Source organism: Cricetulus griseus, chromosome 3, assembly GCF_003668045.3.
Source record: "Cricetulus griseus strain 17A/GY chromosome 3, alternate assembly CriGri-PICRH-1.0, whole genome shotgun sequence".
Lineage (NCBI taxonomy): Eukaryota > Metazoa > Chordata > Mammalia > Rodentia > Cricetidae > Cricetulus > Cricetulus griseus.
The window spans coordinates 32,165,079-32,183,380 of record NC_048596.1 but is presented as its reverse complement, the minus strand read 5'-3'; the positions used below and the strand labels follow the sequence as shown (position 1 = coordinate 32,183,380).

General features: G+C 37.0%; 1 protein-coding gene across 1 annotated transcript in view; it reads left to right on the top strand.

Moving 5' to 3' along the window:
* The window catches only part of Jak2 (Janus kinase 2), a 64,928-nt gene that overhangs the window by 37,149 nt on the left and 9,477 nt on the right, over window positions 1-18,302 (top strand). Inside the window, exons 10-19 of the mRNA XM_027406441.2 lie at window positions 749-860; window positions 2,576-2,762; window positions 3,337-3,464; window positions 5,871-6,005; window positions 9,854-9,941; window positions 10,638-10,765; window positions 11,920-12,058; window positions 13,439-13,590; window positions 13,736-13,886; window positions 14,641-14,777. Coding sequence (XP_027262242.1) covers window positions 749-860; window positions 2,576-2,762; window positions 3,337-3,464; window positions 5,871-6,005; window positions 9,854-9,941; window positions 10,638-10,765; window positions 11,920-12,058; window positions 13,439-13,590; window positions 13,736-13,886; window positions 14,641-14,777 — 1,357 coding nt within the window. The remainder of the gene's footprint in view (window positions 1-748; window positions 861-2,575; window positions 2,763-3,336; window positions 3,465-5,870; window positions 6,006-9,853; window positions 9,942-10,637; window positions 10,766-11,919; window positions 12,059-13,438; window positions 13,591-13,735; window positions 13,887-14,640; window positions 14,778-18,302) is intronic.

Below are 18,302 nucleotides of genomic sequence, written 5' to 3'. Positions count from 1 at the left end.
AACTCAGCAGGACAACTACCATATGGCCCACACCTTTGCAGACTTTCCTAATTTTATGTAAATTATATCCTCCTTTCAAATGCTGCAGCTTCAAATTTTATGCACATAGCAAGGTTTTTTGTTGTTTTGTTTTTGCAAATGGCATTTTTTTTTCAAGACAGGGTTTTTCTGTCTAATAGCCCTGACTATTCTGTAACTCACTTTTTAGAACAGACTGGCCTTGAACTCACAGAGATCCACCTGCCTTTGTCTCCCAAGTACTGGGATTAAAGGTGTGCACCAGCATGCCCAGCTCCCACATAACAAATTTTAAGACTAGCATTTTTCAGTCACCACAGGTTAGATTTGATACTGTTTTAAATAGAAAGGTAATTTTTATATTATTACTTTTGTGATAGAAGAGGCATGACAAACACTTTATCATGTACTGTCCTTACTCTTAGTGAAGTTTTATGGAATATGTTTTTTTAATTACTCAATTTGTAATCAGAAAGCAGAACATTAAAATGAACAAATTTTCTTTGGTTTTATTGTTTTGTAATGTCTTAATATAGTTTTCCCTTGAATTGGTGTGAATTCATTACAAAAAAACTTTGGTTTCTCTCCCTTGAAAAAATAACTTATAATAACTTATAATATACATAATAGGGGAATCTTCTGAAAATCATTTTTTATTTGATGGTTGTGGCCTTTTGTCATCGTTACATGGTGCATGCTGCCATTCACATTGTTTCTTTTTAACTTTTAGAATGGATTTTGCCATTAGTAAACTAAAGAAAGCAGGTAACCAGATGGGACTGTATGTACTCCGATGTAGCCCTAAGGACTTTAACAAATACTTTCTGACCTTTGCTGTGGAGGTTAGTGTGTCATACTTATTAATAGTAACATGCTGTGTAATTGGTATTTCTCTATCATGAAGCAGTTAATTTTAAAAACTCAGAATTATAGTTCCTGATATGGTAACTGGCACAATAATGCTTAGTATATCTTCATATGCTATAAAATGAACAATCCATAGAGTTCATGCAAATATGTAAATAACAATGTGTTTTTTTATTTGACATTTTATTTTTTGATATTTGAGTGTTAGTCGTGTATCAAGTGGTATTTCATTAAGTATATTCAACTCAACTACAAAAAAAAAAAAACTATTTACCAAAGTATGTAGAAGAAAATCAGTGAGATTTTTCTGATTCCTAGCAATGGTTACTAGCTGGAGCAAAGCACATCAACAGAAACATGGTAGTACTTCCAGCTAGTGTTATAATATGTGTTTTAAATGTAAGAGTACAATGAACCCTCCTTGATGTTAAGTGCATATGAACTTGGATCTCACTGAAATCTGTTTACTATCAACAGGTGTCTTTAGAAATTAGGCAATTATGTGGTCTAAATCTTGAGAGTTTTGTAGCAACATCCAGATTTATTTTACTTTTTGAAAATACAGAAAGTAGCTGGGTGGTGGTGGCACACGTCTTTAATCCCAGCACTCAGGAGGCAGAAGGAGGTGGATCTCTGTGAGTTTGAGGCCAGCCTTGTCTACAGAGTGAGTTCCAGGACAACCAAGGCTACAAAAACAAACAAAAAAGGAAATAGAGAAAGTAAAGATGTTATTATTCAATTATTTTTATAAAGCCGCTGTCTGGTATTCAGAACATGTAGTGCAGGAATTGTCTACAAACGTGGAAAGTGTATCGCGTCGCTTCACCATCATACAAACTGGCAGTCCTCGCTTCCTAGTATCTTCTTAAAACATATGACTGTCTGTGGTTAATTCAAAATGCACAAATTTTTATCATGTGTACCTATTATGAGTGATAAGGAATTAGAGAACATATGATACAAACCTTTATTTCAAAAACTTCCTCTTGGATAACAAAAAATTTAAAGTATACTAAAAATATTCAATTAAGCATTGTGATTAGCATAGACAATATCAGAAAAGATCTTATTTATTCAGAAAGAGTTTTTTAGAATCCAAAACACATGAGATTGCCTTGAAGGATGAACAGTTGTTTCGTAAATGGCTCAAAGTATGAGGAATACAGTAATAAAAAGCAGGTCAAATTGTTAAGATGAGTGAAGTAGTTCATAGGGTATTACATAAGACAGATATTTTTAAGACAGAAAACTACAAAATGCTAATTAGAGATAATATAAAAAATAGAATAGTATGCAATGGAATATGAATCTTTGCTATGGAAAGGAGCTAGTCCTTTAGGGAGGACCAGCAAAAAAGCACTAATAATCAAAGCAGATTGTGTGACCATGGGCAGATGGAGGAGGAGGATGCAGGAGCTGATGAAGGGTATGTGCTACACCAGTGTTAGACAAGGGGAAGCTGTGCAGATGGTGGTGGTGTTATTCAGGATGTCTCTAATGAGATCCCGTTACATCATCTTCTGCAGGACATGGCACTGTGATTAGATGCCTTCATGAGGCACTACTTTAAGATTGACAGTTTAAGTGTCTAAATACTCTGTTGTTGTTTTTATGATATCCCCTTTGGCCAAATAATCTGCATGATTAACATTGTGATTTTCCTTCCTTTTTTAAAACTATACTTACATAGCGAGAAAATGTTGTTGAATATAAACACTGTCTGATTATGAAGAATGAGAATAGAGAGTACAACCTCAGTGGGACAAAGAGGAACTTCAGTAATCTTAAGGACCTTTTGAATTGCTACCAGATGGAAACTGTGCGCTCAGACAGCATCATCTTCCAGTTTACTAAATGCTGTCCCCCAAAGCCAAAAGGTAATGTAAACCCAGTTGTTTTAGAGAGGCTAGCCCTGTACTGCGTGTGGTGGGTGGTAATTTGAAACGAAGTATCAAAAGGCAGTGTTGTATGAAAGCAAGTTGATTTTTCTGGTGTGCTTTGGTACATATAGCCTGGGGTGTAACCAGCACATCCACTCTTAAGATACCTGCTTGTACTGTCAGCCACCCACTTGCAGAACTGGACAGTCTCACTACCAAATCCCTGTGTGTTTTAAGTTAATACTTTCATATGTTTTTAGGATTTTAGTTTCTCGTTTTTAAAATAAAATAATAAGATTGGAAATCTCTTTAAGTAACTCCTTTAAAATTCCCAGAAAAAAATTCTGCCAAGAAGTGATTGTACATTTCAATGTGTTTCTTGTATCAGTCAGAGCTGAATAATAAAATTCCTAAAGTAACTAAGCAGCTATTCAGAGTTTCTTAGACTCAGGGCGTACTCATGTCACTTGTCTTTGGAGCAGTTCTTATTTTGGGTATGTTTTGATTATATTCAGATTCTCATTCACACACACACATGAAACATCTTGTGTTTTGTTTTATTTTTTTCCAGATAAATCAAATCTTCTTGTCTTCAGAACAAATGGTATTTCTGATGTTCAAATGTCACCAACATTACAGAGGCATAATAATGTGAACCAAATGGTGTTTCACAAAATCAGAAATGAAGATTTGATATTTGTAAGCCATTAGATCTTCATAGTTATGTGTTGTCCTTTTAAAACAATTCCTTTCTTATTTCTTACATGCTGTTATATTCATGTAATATTTGACATGTTTTATTATAAACTTACATTGTAGATGGATGTTTCTGTTCTGTCTAGTCCCGCAGCCATTTAGTCCCAAATAAACATACAGAGGCTTAGATTAATTATAAACTGTTAGCTGATGGCCAGGCTTCTTATTGGCTAGCTCTCTCTTAATATTAACCCATTAGCATAGTCAATAATGGAGTTATAGTCTCTTTTCAGCAATTTAAAAAATTTAAATTGTAAATTTTAAAAGTTAAAGATCTTTCTACAAAAGACATCTGTCTTGGCTTCCTTGTATGCAAGCAAGTAAGGGAAATTCAGTAGGAACTGAAAACAAACAAGTGTGTAGGAGGTGATTCGACTGTTATGTGGTGTATGAGAGGGCTAGAGTTTAGTCCTTTTATTGTAGCAGTTAAAATGGAAAGCATTATAAAGAAAGAGGGCTGTTCATAGGTTTGTTCAAGGGCAGGAATTAAAAGTGAGACTTATCTCTGAATAGACCTGGGACTTGAAGAATATGCATTCATTATATAGAATGTGAAATTTTTACCTCCTAGCCAAAGGAGAAAAATTAATAGTCGTTTTTTCCTGAGAAAAAAGAGGAGTTCATAAGTTTTTGAGTTTGGCTTCATTATATTACCTATATTATATTTGGTAACTGCATGATCTGAGAGACAGTAGGCCAGTAAGTTAAAGACTGTACCAAAGGTCCTTGGGAGAAACACACATGGACTTTTTGAAAAACACACTCTGAGCCAGAAATAAAATCCCAGCACTTAGGGGAAGAGAGACAGGCATATCAGGAGTTCCAGGCTGTCGTTAGCTGCATGTAGAGTTGAAAGCTATACTAGACTATATGAGACCTTGTTTTTAAAACAAACAACTGAAGAGGAAATAAAGAAAATGTTCTCTTAACTCAGGCTTCCTGGGTTTCCATAGATAAAACCAACTCCAAGAGTGAGCTTTTTATTAAAAAAAATTGAAACATACAGGGAAATTATCCAGGATTAAGTATCAAACCAAACAGGCATCAAACTTACACTTCTAATAACTTTATGTAATTTTCAAGTAGAGACCATAAAATGTAGGTATCTTTAAAAAGGAGTTGAAAACAGTAAATTGAAAACATTTAAAAGGTATTACTTAAAAGACAAAATTTCAGGGGGAAAAGACATAGATACTAAAGATCTACTCTTGCACTTGCCACTTAATTAACAAACAGTTCAGAAAGCTACTACCCACTACTGAAATGAGAGTGAGTGAATTAGAAGGCAGACCTGGTGTGGTCAGTGGTAGAGTATTTGTCTAGTATGCACAAAGTCCTGACTTTAATCAAAGTACCTCAAATTTAACAACAGACCTCAGACTTTTAAAATTAAGTATCTTGGCTTATGCCTGTTATTCCTGTACTCAGGAGACTGAGTAGGAAGATTGTAAGTTTGAGGCCAACTTGTGTGCAATAGTGAATTCCAGGTCAGCCTAAGCCTCAGAAACAGTGAGAGACCAGATGGGAGTAGGAGGGCAGAAGGAGAGGGACAGAGAGAGGAGGAGGGGAGAGGGAGAGGAATTCCAGAATGTGAAGGCATTAGTTTTCATTCAGGACAGAAAGTAGAGGGGAGCTGGGAACTTCACTATTGTAAAGTGCTCTAAGTATTAGAGCTTCTATTTGACCACAGGCAGCCTTGCTTCAGAGTGCAGGTTTTCAGCAGTTTTTCTGGAAAGATAAATAATAAATATTAGGACTGGGGGTAGCGGTAGTAGCTATAACTTCATGTATATCTAGTCTATTTCATGCTATGGTGCTTTCAAGTATTTATTCACCTGTTAATCAAAGCAATTTTACAGGAAAATGTATTATTACTCATTAGATGAAGAGTCCAGTCATACTGAGTTCAAGGCTAGCCTGGGCTACATAGTGACAAGAAAAAGATGAGTGGGAGGGGGTTGGGGAGAACAGCCAAGACAGCAGAAGCACAAAGGGATTTGAAAGCCTCTAAAAGGCCAAACAGCTGGGAGGTGGTGAGAAAGCCCACCTACCCCGCTGTTCTCCCTTTGTACTGTACTAGGAGGAAAGCTGAAGGAAAAGGATTGTTTGTAGAAAAGTTTGTAGCCTTTACAGGAGATGTGAAAATAAGATAGAGTCAAAGTATACTCTATTTATTAATCCTTGTTTTCTATTTTTAATTACTATTTAAGGAAGAAGAATAGTGAATTAATTTCAGTTTATAAAAGAAATGTTTACCATTTTTAAAACTTGGTTAATTGAATGTATTTTCTAATTTCTTTACTTCATCTGTCTTTATTCACGTCCCCCTTACCTTTTCTTCTTTTAAAGAATGAAAGTCTTGGCCAAGGTACTTTTACAAAAATTTTTAAAGGTTTAAGAAGAGAAGTTGGAGACTATGGCCAACTGCATGAAACAGAAGTTCTTTTGAAAGTTCTGGATAAAGCACATAGAAATTATTCGGAGGTGTGTATGTTTGTTGGGCCCTTCATGTATCTTCTTATACTATATGAAGAAGTGTATTCATAAGCATACTAAATGCATGTATGAGACTTCAAATTATAACATTTTATGTTTTATCTATTGCATGTATTAACTATGTATAGTAATAGGCTTCAGTATGGGATGTTTATACACTTACAGAATGTATTTCAGATATTCAGTCCCTGTTACCTCTCATGTCCTCCTCCCAATGATTCTCTTTCTCTCCCTGTGGTAGCACCTGTTCTACTTGTATGTCTTTGAGTGTGTGTATGGGATCTGCTGAGTTTCATCAGGGCTTCTTACAGGAGTATGGGTGAGAGTTTGTTTACAGAATATAGTCACCTTCCCAGTGGCTCCACCATTAAGGAACCCCTCTCATACCAACCATAAAATCCTTAGGGACTGGTGGGTTTCGAGCTCTTCCTTCCTGACTCATCTTGTGAATATCTGGTCAGGTGAGCACCGCTGCTTTGAGATGAAGAGTGCAGCTTGTGTGTCAAGTCCAGGGGTCTGTTCCATACATACCACCCTTCCTCCTGCTTTTACACTCTTTCTCCTACAATGGTCCTTGAGCCTTGTAGGGTATACTAGTAACTTTTCCATTGCTGTGATAAACACCATGATCAAAAGCAACTTATAAAAGTTTATTTTTACTTGCAATTCCCAAAAGGTAAGAGTCCATCATGGCAGAGAAGACATGGCATGGTGACGAGAGAAGGAGCCTGGCTGATACCGTTTTTTTTTTTTTCCATCTTGGTACAGGTGGGGTGGGATGGGAACAGGAAGTGTGGGCAAACCTATAAACCTTCGAAGACCACCTAAAGGTCCCATAACCTTCCCAAACTGTGCACCCAACAAGAGACCACGTGTTCAGACACAGAACCAGACAGGGGACATTTCTTATCCAAACAATCACAGAGGTGTGATACTGCTGCCGTGTTTATGACTGAGAACTTGAGAGTCACTTATTCTCAGTATTTTGACCAATTGCTAGTTGCTGTGGTCACTGCTGACCACTGCAGAAAGAAGCTGCTTAGTCCAAAGCATCTAGCAACACTAATCTGTCTATGGGTAGAAACACATTTTCAGGGGCACTTTGCTGGGAATATCATGTTCATTTAGCAAAACATTAGTAGCTTCACCACTAGGGCCTCTGACCTCCCCAGTCACAACCTGTGGCCAGGTTTACAGTACAAGGCGTGAATTTCTCCAGTGAAGCAAGTATCAACTCTAATTAGAAAGCAGTTGGTTACCCCCCAAAAAGACTTGTCAAAGTTGCAGCACTATTAGGCATTATTGTCTGGCTGATTGGTATTGTTGATACAGGATCCATAGTTGAAGAAGACCGTTGATGACAATTTTGCCCAAGGAGCCAGCCCAGTTCCATCATGACTTATCTATGTCCTGTGACTCAGGAGTGTGACATCTTCAGCAATAGGCTCTTAGAGTCTGGTTTGGTGCACAAGCAATAGCAGTAGTAATTGCCTGTATTATTTTGAGGGTGTCAGGCCTTATTGACCAACCATGTGTAGGAAGGTAGCCCCCCACCTGACCCTGGGATGTTTGTTTAACTACCATGGCTTCTGGGAATAGCTTTATCTACATATACAAGATCCCTCTGTTCACACTCTTGGGGTTTTCATTTTACTTTTCTTTTATTAGCTTACAGAGTATCTGATTTACATATGGCTTTTCATACATGGTTAGTTTTTATTGACTACCCCCCTATATCTCTACTCTCTTCTTCCATCCTTCAATCTTTACCTTTCTACCCTTGTATCTGTATCTATATGCATTCTGTTATCTTGCTTTCCCTTAAAGGACCTTCTTCCCATCTCATGAGCTCTTTGCTAGCATCTTGGACCTGTCTGTACTCCTGTATAAAATCATATGCATGAGAAGTAGAAGGTAGGATTTACATATGGAAGAGAGCATGTGACACTTCTCTTGAGCCCCACTAGTTACTGTACTTAGTACTGTTTTTCCAGTTTCAAACTTTATAATTTCATTTTTATGACTAAATATTTCATTGTGTATATGTAATACATTTTCATTATCCGTTTATCAGTTGATGGTCATCTAGGCTATTTCCATTTCCTTGCTATTGTGAATATAACAACAGTATGTATGGATGTGTTGGTATCACTAGTAGGATATAGAGTCCTTTGGATTCACTCTTAGAAGCAGTATAGCTGGGTCATATGGAAGTTCTATTTTTAGGGGCTATGTGGGGGGCCATATGTATGCATGTACATAAGGGTGTGTGTGTGTGTGTGTGTGTGTGTGTGTGTGTGTGTGTGTTTAGAGGTCAGAGATCAGCATTGAGTTTCTTTATTGCTCTCCACTTTACTTGTTTTAGAATGTATTTATTCTTTCACAATTTCGTTCATAAATAATGTCGTTGGTTAGACTGGTGCTCAGGGCACCAGGCTCTATCCTCATTTTTTTTTTTTTTTGTATGTAGAATGTTGTCCTCTGCAGTAGTCACTATCCAGGAATAGACCCACTATGAACATAGAGTGACAGTCAGACTATAGAACATCATTTTAGGAAATAATGAGACATTGGTAGTACTATATGTATGGGCATGAGTGGAAAGAAAGAGAAAAGACAAACTGCTCTACGACTAGTGTATGGTACTGGGAGAGGAAGAAGAGGAGGAGGTGATTGAAATGGGAATAGAAGTAGAAAAGGAGGGGTGAGGGGTTTTGGCAAAAGGCAGATGGCAAAAAGTGGTAAAATTATAATGTAGAAGGTCCTGTCCCCCAGGAGGCTGAGGTACAGAGATCTACAAACCAAACCAGACTGAGTTCTTTGAGAGAGAAAAAAGCAAGAGTTAGGGGAAAAAAATCAGTGCAGAGCAGGGATAAGTTAGCCTGCTAAATGACATTGGGTGTTTAGCAAAAGTGATTAGACATAGAAAGCTCTGGGGAAATAGGTAACATGGAAATCAACTGGCCCCATGTTGCATTCCTTCTGGACTCTCTAGTGTTCCTTTCCCAGCTCCTTGAGTTCTATCGAAATAGTGATTTTAGTTTTTAAAGGGACGTCTATGGCTGCATGATGATGACACTATAGAAGATGCTAGGGTTTTAATTTTTCTGTGAAATTTATCCTTAGGTTTTATTTATTTGTTTTTAACTATTTATTTATTTTTAGTTTATGTGCATGGATGTTTTGTCTGCATGTATGTCTGTACACCTAGTGCCTGTGGAGGTCAGAGGAAGGCACAGGATCCCTTGAAACTGGAATTTCAGATGGTTGTTAGTGGGCATGTGAGTGCTGGCAATAAGCCCAGGTCCTCTGGAAGAACATCCAGTGCTCTTAACCATGGGGCCATCATCCAAGCCTAAAACGAATAGAATTTGAAAATAACTTCCTAATGCACTAATTGTTTTCAGTATTGTGTTATAGGGGTTACTAAATCTTTACATATACAGAGGCTGCTCCCTTTAAAAGGGACTACTCAGAGCTTTGTAGATTCCTCCACAATTTCACCTACCTAAGAATACGTTTGAAGCTGGTATGGTGGCCCATTGCCTTGAATCCCAGCACTCGGGAGGCAGAGGCAAGGGATCTCTGAGTTCGAAGCCAGCCTGGTCTACAAAGTGAGTTCCAGGGCTACATAGAGAAATCCTGTCTCAGTCAGTCAGTCAATCAGTATTTAAAAAGAGTAAGTTTGAAAGGCACTGTACTAAAAAGTTGTAATGTCCAACTAAGGGCAAGACAGAGTATTTCTCTTAAGTCAGTATTTTTCTGAATTATGCATGCCTATGGACATCAGTGAACAGACATCCTTCACATTTCTTGTTTCCTCTTCCCCCCCTTAGTCTTTCTTTGAGGCGGCAAGCATGATGAGCCAGCTTTCTCACAAGCACTTGGTTTTGAATTATGGTGTGTGTGTCTGTGGAGAGGAGAGTAAGTAAAGCCAATGGCTTTCCTTTGTTAATGCCATGCCTATCTCAGAGAATTCTTACTATTTAGGACTAACTGCAGTAGGTACCAGTGCAGCAATGGAATTACAAATATTGCTGAACTTGAAAGCATTGTGACCTGTTCAGTTATATCTTGTGAAAAAGGAAACCAGTATTTAAAGCTAAAATGCCGAATAGAGTTAGTATGTCTTGCAATAATGATACATAATGATGGCATATTACAGTAAAGAAATACAAGCTTTATGTGCACATAACAGTACAGATTATAGGTAACTCATGTTAACACTGGAGTTACTGGCCCTTTCAGTAAAGCTTATTTGTAGTTATGAAAACAAAGCATATAAATGATAGGCTGAATTATTAATGAAACTGATCAAAGTGACTGAATATTGGCACTAGGTAGGTTCTCAGTTATTCTGGAGTATGTATAAAATATAGTATCTTATATATACAATTATGTGTTAGGTATAAACTGTTTAGAGTCCTGCCTCTTACTGTTGTAAGGGAAAACCAAAACTGTAGTGATGTGTATCCATTAAGTTTACTTTAAATTAGTACAGTTTACTTAATTTATTTGCATATTGTATCCACAAATAACACAAGTATTTTGAAATTTTGAATTATACATTTTTAATTGGATGCAAACTCCAGCTTTATTATTACCTACATTTTAATGCAGATATTCTGGTTCAAGAGTTTGTAAAATTTGGATCCCTGGATACATACCTGAAAAAAAACAAAAATTCTATAAATATACTATGGAAACTTGGAGTGGCTAAACAGTTGGCATGGGCCATGCATTTTCTAGTAAGTAAATGCCTAATTATTATTTGTTTTAAAAAACTAAAATTTGCTGTTTCATTTCATGAAAGTAATATAATTATTTTAACCTGGCAACCAGAAGTAAATCTTGGAATGAATGCTAGCTCATTCAAAATGCTGCTAGGCATTGAAAGGTATCACAGACATATGTAGATAGTAAATCAGCTCTGAGGGACAGTGCTACTGTCCCTCCAATCTCCTAGAACTACAGTAGGCACCCATATTTTATGCCACCTGTGCTGTTGTGCATTCAGTACAGTGGCTGCACCTTAAGCAGCTGCTGTCCCAACTGGCAGGGTAGGAATTCTGTTTCCTCAGGCACCGGCTCTATCACAGCCACTAAAGGAAACTATCGAGACCTCTGCCCCTCTATAGAACCCAAGATTCAAAGGTTGAGGTGAAATCTGTTTGCTCAGAGAGGCTGAATAGCAAGTAGTTAACCTTCTCTCTTTGCTTTCGACTCCCAAAAAACCAGGCATCCTTCTGCTCAGCCCCACTTAAAATCCTTACTACACTTGGTTCCTACCTACCACTTCCTGTCAGCTAGTTGCTGACTCAGCCTCCTGACCCCAGGTTAATTTTTATTTAATTAAACAAATGTAATACATCTTTGCATCATTAACAGAAGCAGTAGAAACAATGTAACAAAACTTTACACAGTTAAAAAAAATATTCTATAACATACCTGGGTTTAGGAAATTTGACCAAAAATTTACAGGAGCATGTCTTGCTGCTGGGATAGCAGAAGATACCTTGTGGTGTTTGTAGGCAATTGAACAAGTGTTTAGTGAGTAATCAGCGTCGACAGGGGTGCAGAACAACAGAGAGCCTGCCAGTCATTAGCATACACCTATTGAACTAGAGATAGTCTTTTCTAATGCCAGTTACCACTTAGACGTGCTTATCATTTGGAATGTCTCCTTTGAAAGTAACATTCGGTTCAGTGTGGGTATAAATCATTACATCAGTTAAACTAAGAAACCAAAGACTTCCTTTTGCTGTTTCAAAGTATGCCTTCAAATTAGTATTTACTATGCTGTCCTTTGTCTTCTTTAAATCTGTGTTGTAGCTTTGGGCATATTATATGCACACTTATTTGGGTATTGATATTTGAATGTATGTGCATTTAACTTTAATAGGAAGAAAAATCCCTTATTCATGGGAATGTGTGTGCCAAAAATATCCTGCTTATCAGAGAAGAAGACAGGAAAACAGGGAATCCACCTTTCATCAAACTTAGTGATCCTGGCATTAGCATCACAGTGCTACCGAAGGACAGTAAGTTCTGTACTGATGGCATTTGGCTTTATTAAGTTTTATTTGGGTGGCACCATAAAATTCATACTGTTAATTTTCATTTAATTCTAGTTTATTAGTGTTCTTGCTTCCTAATGACATTTAGCTATTACTTGTAGTAACTTAGATTAAGTTGCAGCTAAATTATGATCATGTCCATTTCTTCTTTTGTATAAGTATGTCACCATAGACTGTGAAATTATTATTTTGCACATATGTGTGTGGGGGGGAGGCATGCATGTGCCAGAGCACATGTGTGAAAATCAGAAGTAACTAGTGGCAGTTGGTCTTCTCCTACCATATGAGTCCTCAGGATTGAACTCTGGTCCTTGAACTTGGCTACAAGCACCTTTATCTGCTTAAGCCATATTGTTGGCTGTAACTTAACTGATTTTCTATCTGAATTTGTGCATTTGTGTACAATATTCTGATTTAGCCAATACTGCTTAACTTTGATGGCTGACTCTAAGTAAGGACAGTGATAACAGGACAGTAGTGTAGAGAAGAAAAATCTCACAGGGTTTTTAGATCTGGCATTTGAGGAAATTTACCTTTTGGAATCAGAAGTTAAAATAGAAAAAATGTCTATATGGTAAAGGAGAAAGGAGCTAATGAACTCTTTAATCTCCTTGCTGTGTAGAAAATACCCATAATGTTTTGCCAAAAGGTGTAATATTGTCCTCATTCTCTGTGTCCAAATCCCAGAAGGGAGAGTTACTCCTGCCCCTTCCTCAGATGTGTTCTTTGTCGTGGAGTCCAGGATAGCATGACCTGAATATTAACCAGTCCGTCAGTTCTATGCTAAGACTGTCTTGGTGTAATTTAATTGTCTGTCTGCTGTAATGATGCCTGTTGGGCCTTTTCATAGTGGCCTGTGCTCCTAACTTGTTGAAAACACCCATCGATGATGTAACATTACTTGTATCACTTTTATGCTGTAAATATTCTTTTTAAATATTGAGCGTCAATTTTAAGGCACATTTTGTATATTTCTTTCTGTGAGAGAGAAACAGGACTAATGGGAACGTAATGAAATTGGTATGCCAGGTGAGACATTTTGGTTTAATTGAAAGAAATTTAGTTGATCAGAAATTCATTACACAGGATACTAATTCCAACAACACTGTTCAAAGTTGTATAAACATGGGAAAATTGTTCAGTCTTTGTAGATCTTAGTTGCTAAAGCTGGATACTGAAGTAGGATTTCAAGGATCATCCAGCTCTTAAACTTAGCAAACATGAGCCAGACATTCCTCTACCACCACAAAAGACTTAATCATTCAAATAAGTTTGAAAACTATTCACATAAAACAATAGTTTGTAGAGCTTATTTAACTATAGTTTGTTCCTGTTATTTAAAAGTTCTTCAGGAGAGAATACCATGGGTACCACCTGAATGCATTGAAAATCCTAAAAATCTAAATCTGGCAACAGACAAATGGAGTTTTGGCACCACTCTGTGGGAAATCTGCAGTGGAGGAGACAAGCCCCTGAATGCTCTGGACTCTCAAAGAGTAAGTTCATTCAGAATGGAGGTACATTCTGGTTCTTCAGGCTTCTTTTACATGGTGTGATATTTCCTAGTCCATCTAATTGTGGAAAGAAGGTAAATAACAGCACTATAGAATTCATTCTTAGCATTTGGTTCTTTAATTACAGAAGCTGCAGTTTTATGAAGATAAGCATCAGCTTCCTGCACCTAAGTGGACAGAATTAGCAAACCTTATTAACAATTGCATGGATTATGAACCAGATTTCAGGCCTGCCTTTAGAGCCATTATCCGTGATCTTAACAGCCTGTTTACCCCAGGTTAGTACTGATGGGGCTATCTCATTGGTCACTGTTTTCTACCTCTGTTGTTTTTATTAGATAATTTCTAATTTTGCAATCCCATCTAAGAAAGTCTTTGATGTCTTTCAGGCCTTTTTGTTTCTTACATTTGTGTGAGTCCTTGTGCTATATATGTTCTGCTTGACTGGGCAGACCTTATTTTTTAAAATGATCTTTTCTCCTTCCATAACCTAATTTTATTTGTTTATTTTTTGAACAAGAAAACTTAACCATAAATTATTGTCTGTGAATGTCATAGAGTTTTAGAGTCCAAAGACATTTAGTTTGTCAGTTAATGAGAAGCATGCTTATTTGATCACATTTGTTATTTGGCTGCATGAAGTTTTTAACAACACTCCTTCTGGCTTTTCTAGTTCCCATCTATTTTGTAATTGACTTATTTTTTAAAACATGAGATAGATTTATTTTTGTTTTCCCCCACCTCCTTTAGAATGCTGAGGTAAATGTATGCTTGATAGTTAGTCAGCACCACACCTTCTAACCTCAGGAATTGGAATAGAATCTCATTTTGTAAATACTGAAACTACCTATTTTAGAGTAATTTACCCCTTGAAAATCTATCTTGAAAGTCTGAGTTAATAATTAACAATAGTATAATGTAAATAATTTTGAGTTTCCCTGTATTATTTCGTATTTTAAACTCATTCTACTTCTTAGCTTGAGTATCTATCAGTTTTACTCAGAGAATGTATTTGCCAACTTGTTTCTACAGACTATGAACTACTAACAGAAAATGACATGCTGCCAAACATGAGAATAGGTGCCCTAGGATTTTCTGGTGCTTTTGAAGACAGAGACCCTACACAGTTTGAAGAGAGACACTTGAAATTTCTACAGCAACTTGGCAAGGTAAACGGTCAATACATTTTCAAATACAATATAATGATATATCATTTTATTTGGGAGCAAAAAGACTTTGGACTAGAGCTGCTGAATCCACTTTCCACATGAATTTTAAGTGGTATTTGTGGAAAAAAAAGCTTAGTTGTTGGGTATTAGAGAATTTTTCCATTAAATAAACACTTTGCTGAAGAATACCTTTGGTCCTTTAACATGCAATCACAGTCAACGTCTTTTAAGAGGATGGGTGATAAACTCAGGAGTACTTCCCAGACTGATTTATTCTAGGTCTCTTGCTTTGAAGGGTTAATTAGTGCAATAGAGAAGGGAACACTTAGTGCTCTGTCTGCCTTTCTGACATATCTTGTGGGAGATAATCTGATTGCTTACAGCTTAGGATCTTGAATTACCATGTTCATTAGCAGAGGTTCCATTAAAAAGCTTCACAGTCACACATAGCCTCTATAACAAACAAGATGAAAAAGGACTCAGTGCTTAGCAGGCTCTATTGTTGTAGTAAGGTCTCTCTTGTTTGTTTACAGGGATCTATACCATATCTCACTATGAATTGGATTTGGCCACCGATAAAACATAAAGGCCTCACTGAGACTTGGACCTATATTAGAAGCTCCAGTTGAGCTTCCTTAAAACTAAACATTGATGGTTATATTAAAATTAGCCTAACTATATTAATAACTATTGTCCCTTTTTATCTAAAATACTCTTTGGAATATTTGAAGGGATATAGCATTTGAGTAAAAAAAGTCTAGGTAGTGGTAATATTCATTATCTATTGTTATGCAGAAAATTACCTTAAAACCTACCAGTTTCTTTGAGTTAGTTTACCTGGGTTGCTTTGGATTAAGGAGTCAGCTAGGCCTTGAAGTTCCCTCTGAAGGCTTCACTAGAAGTTCTCATCCCTAGCTCATTAACATGGCTGTTGCAGGCCTCCTTCCAAACTTACAAGGACCTTTCTACAGGGCTGACTTGCAAAGTGGTAGCTGAGAGCATACACCCAAGGTGGAGGCCATGTTTTTATAGCATAATCCCATATAATGTTTCATTTTTCTTGCAATATTGGTCATTTTTTGGTAATACTGCAGTGTATGTCCAAAATTTCTTAGATCATAGAAGTCTTTTTATTTTCTCTTCCTCTGTTGCCTATTGGCATAACAAAGAAAGTATTCTTTGCAAAGTCTAGGAAATTATACTTTAAATATAAAATTAATTTCTTCATTTTTACAATGAAAAAAATGAAGTGTAGGAAATTTAAACACCTGGTCTGTAGTCACATAGCAAGATAGAGGCAGTTGTGAGATAAGAGCTTGACTCCATGCTCTTTCTACTATCACACGCATGTGTTTGCTTTTGTGTGAATGTACTTCAGTTACATCATCTTCTATAGTCTTTGGTTTTAAATCATATGCCATTAAGTTAAAAAAAAAAGTATGCCTTTTATTCCCAGAGATTTCAGCATGGTCACATAGCAAAGACCCATTTATGGAAAAGGGAAAAGTTAGTATGACTCATCCCCGCACTTCCATTGAATCCATCTCAGTTTGTTGTTTGTTATATATAAATATTTTATGACCATAATTAATGGTCATTAACTTATTGAATATAATTAGTGGGAAGAGAATAATGAAAACCTTAAAAGACCCAAACAAACTGATTTTTCAAGCCCTTAGATACAGTTTTCAGTGGATATTATAATCCCCCTTAAAGAATTCTCTTGGTAATATGTAACACTTTGGGGGGTGGGAAATTAATTTATTTGAAGTTAAAGAAATCTAGTAAAATTTTATTAGCTTCAGTTGCTAATGGTGTCTTCAGCTAATATCCATCTTCCCCCCTTCCTCCTCCCCCCCTTCCTCCTCCCTCCCTCTCCCTTTACTTTACTATCCTGGGGATTAAACTCAGGGTCTCACCTGTGCTAGGCAACTACTCTATCTCTAAGTTATACCCTAAACTCCTTTTTATTTTGAGATAAGGACCTCCTTAGTTATCTGTACTAGCCTTGAACCTGAGATCCTCCTGCCTCAGCATTCTAAGAATCTGTGATCAAAGGTGTGCAGTGCCTCACTGGGCTTGATTCCCTTTTATGCTTCCATCTCTTCTAAGTTTATGAAGAGCATGGATGCCTGAGCATTTGTGTGATGAAGGCCTTTTGTTTTAATTAGCTTGACCATAGTGAACATTTTATAACTGTGTGTGTGTGTGTGTGTGTGTGTGTGTGTGTGTAATCATCAAATCATCACTGTGTATACCATGAATGCATATTTTAATAATTACACTATAACAATCTGAAAAGGAAAAAAAAAAGCTTATTTCCATTTTCTAGGTAGAAGAAAATTTAGTGGGCATATTAGGAACCATGCAGGCTTGGAAGGGTCTTACTTACTTTCAGATTGAGTTTTTCTGAAATCATGTGGTTTTGATATTACACGAATATTAGAGCTCCTCTTATGTGCCACATGTTTCACTGGCCACTGTTAGAATAGTGAAAAGAAGTGGTCAGCAAACAGAATTACAAAGAAGGGTGATGAGTATCTAACCCTCCAGTGATCGTAGTCTCTTAAGAATTTTTATAGGACACAAATTGAAACAGATGTCAAAGTTGTAATTATTTATGTTTGTGATCTGTTTAATTTTGGGGGGGGATGTCAACTGGTGTTGAAATTGTTCAGACTTTGTTTAGGTGACCATATGGTTAAGATTTCATGGGTGTAGCATCCCTGTCATTCACAATCTCAGAGCTGACTTCCTGGACTTCTGGCTCTCAGACAGCCCCTCCCACCCCCATGTTCTCTGGGCCTTGGCTACAGGAGTAGGGTTGTGGATGGGCACCCACAGCGAGTTGTCTAATTTATGACTAGTTGTGGGCTTCAGTAGTCTCCTGGCACTACACAAAGAAGCTGCTTTGATGAGGGGTGTGAGCTACACTCACCAGGCTGGGCTAGGCCACAGGATGTGCCAGCTGGGCTAGGTTTGGAGGATAGACATGACATGGGGAGTGGCGGGCAAGGTGTAATGCAGCCTAAGGAAAGAGAAAAAGTGCACTTTTTTCATTCATTTATTTAGTTCATAAATAAAGTCATGCACAATTATGATACAGAATACAGTATGTTCACAATGGCATGGCTAAATTAAACCAATTAACATGTTATATCACACATAATCATCATTTTTGTTTTGAGAACACTTAAAGTATACTATCTCACAACTTTTAAAATATAGCATATTGTTATCAACCATATTTATCATGCTCTCAGTAGACCTCAACACTTCACAGAGTCCATGCCTCTTGTCCAACTGCAGTTTTATATCCTTAAACCAATCATTTCCCCATTGTTAAAAGACCCACATTGAAGCCTAATAGCCGTAAAAAGTGTACTTTTTTAAAGACTGCATTTTTCTTTAGTGTAGGAATATCATCTCTAGTCACTATTTTTTAATTTATTTAACTTTATTTTATGTGCATTGGCGTCGGATCCCCTAGAACTGGTTGGGAGCTGCCATATGGGTGCTGGGAAT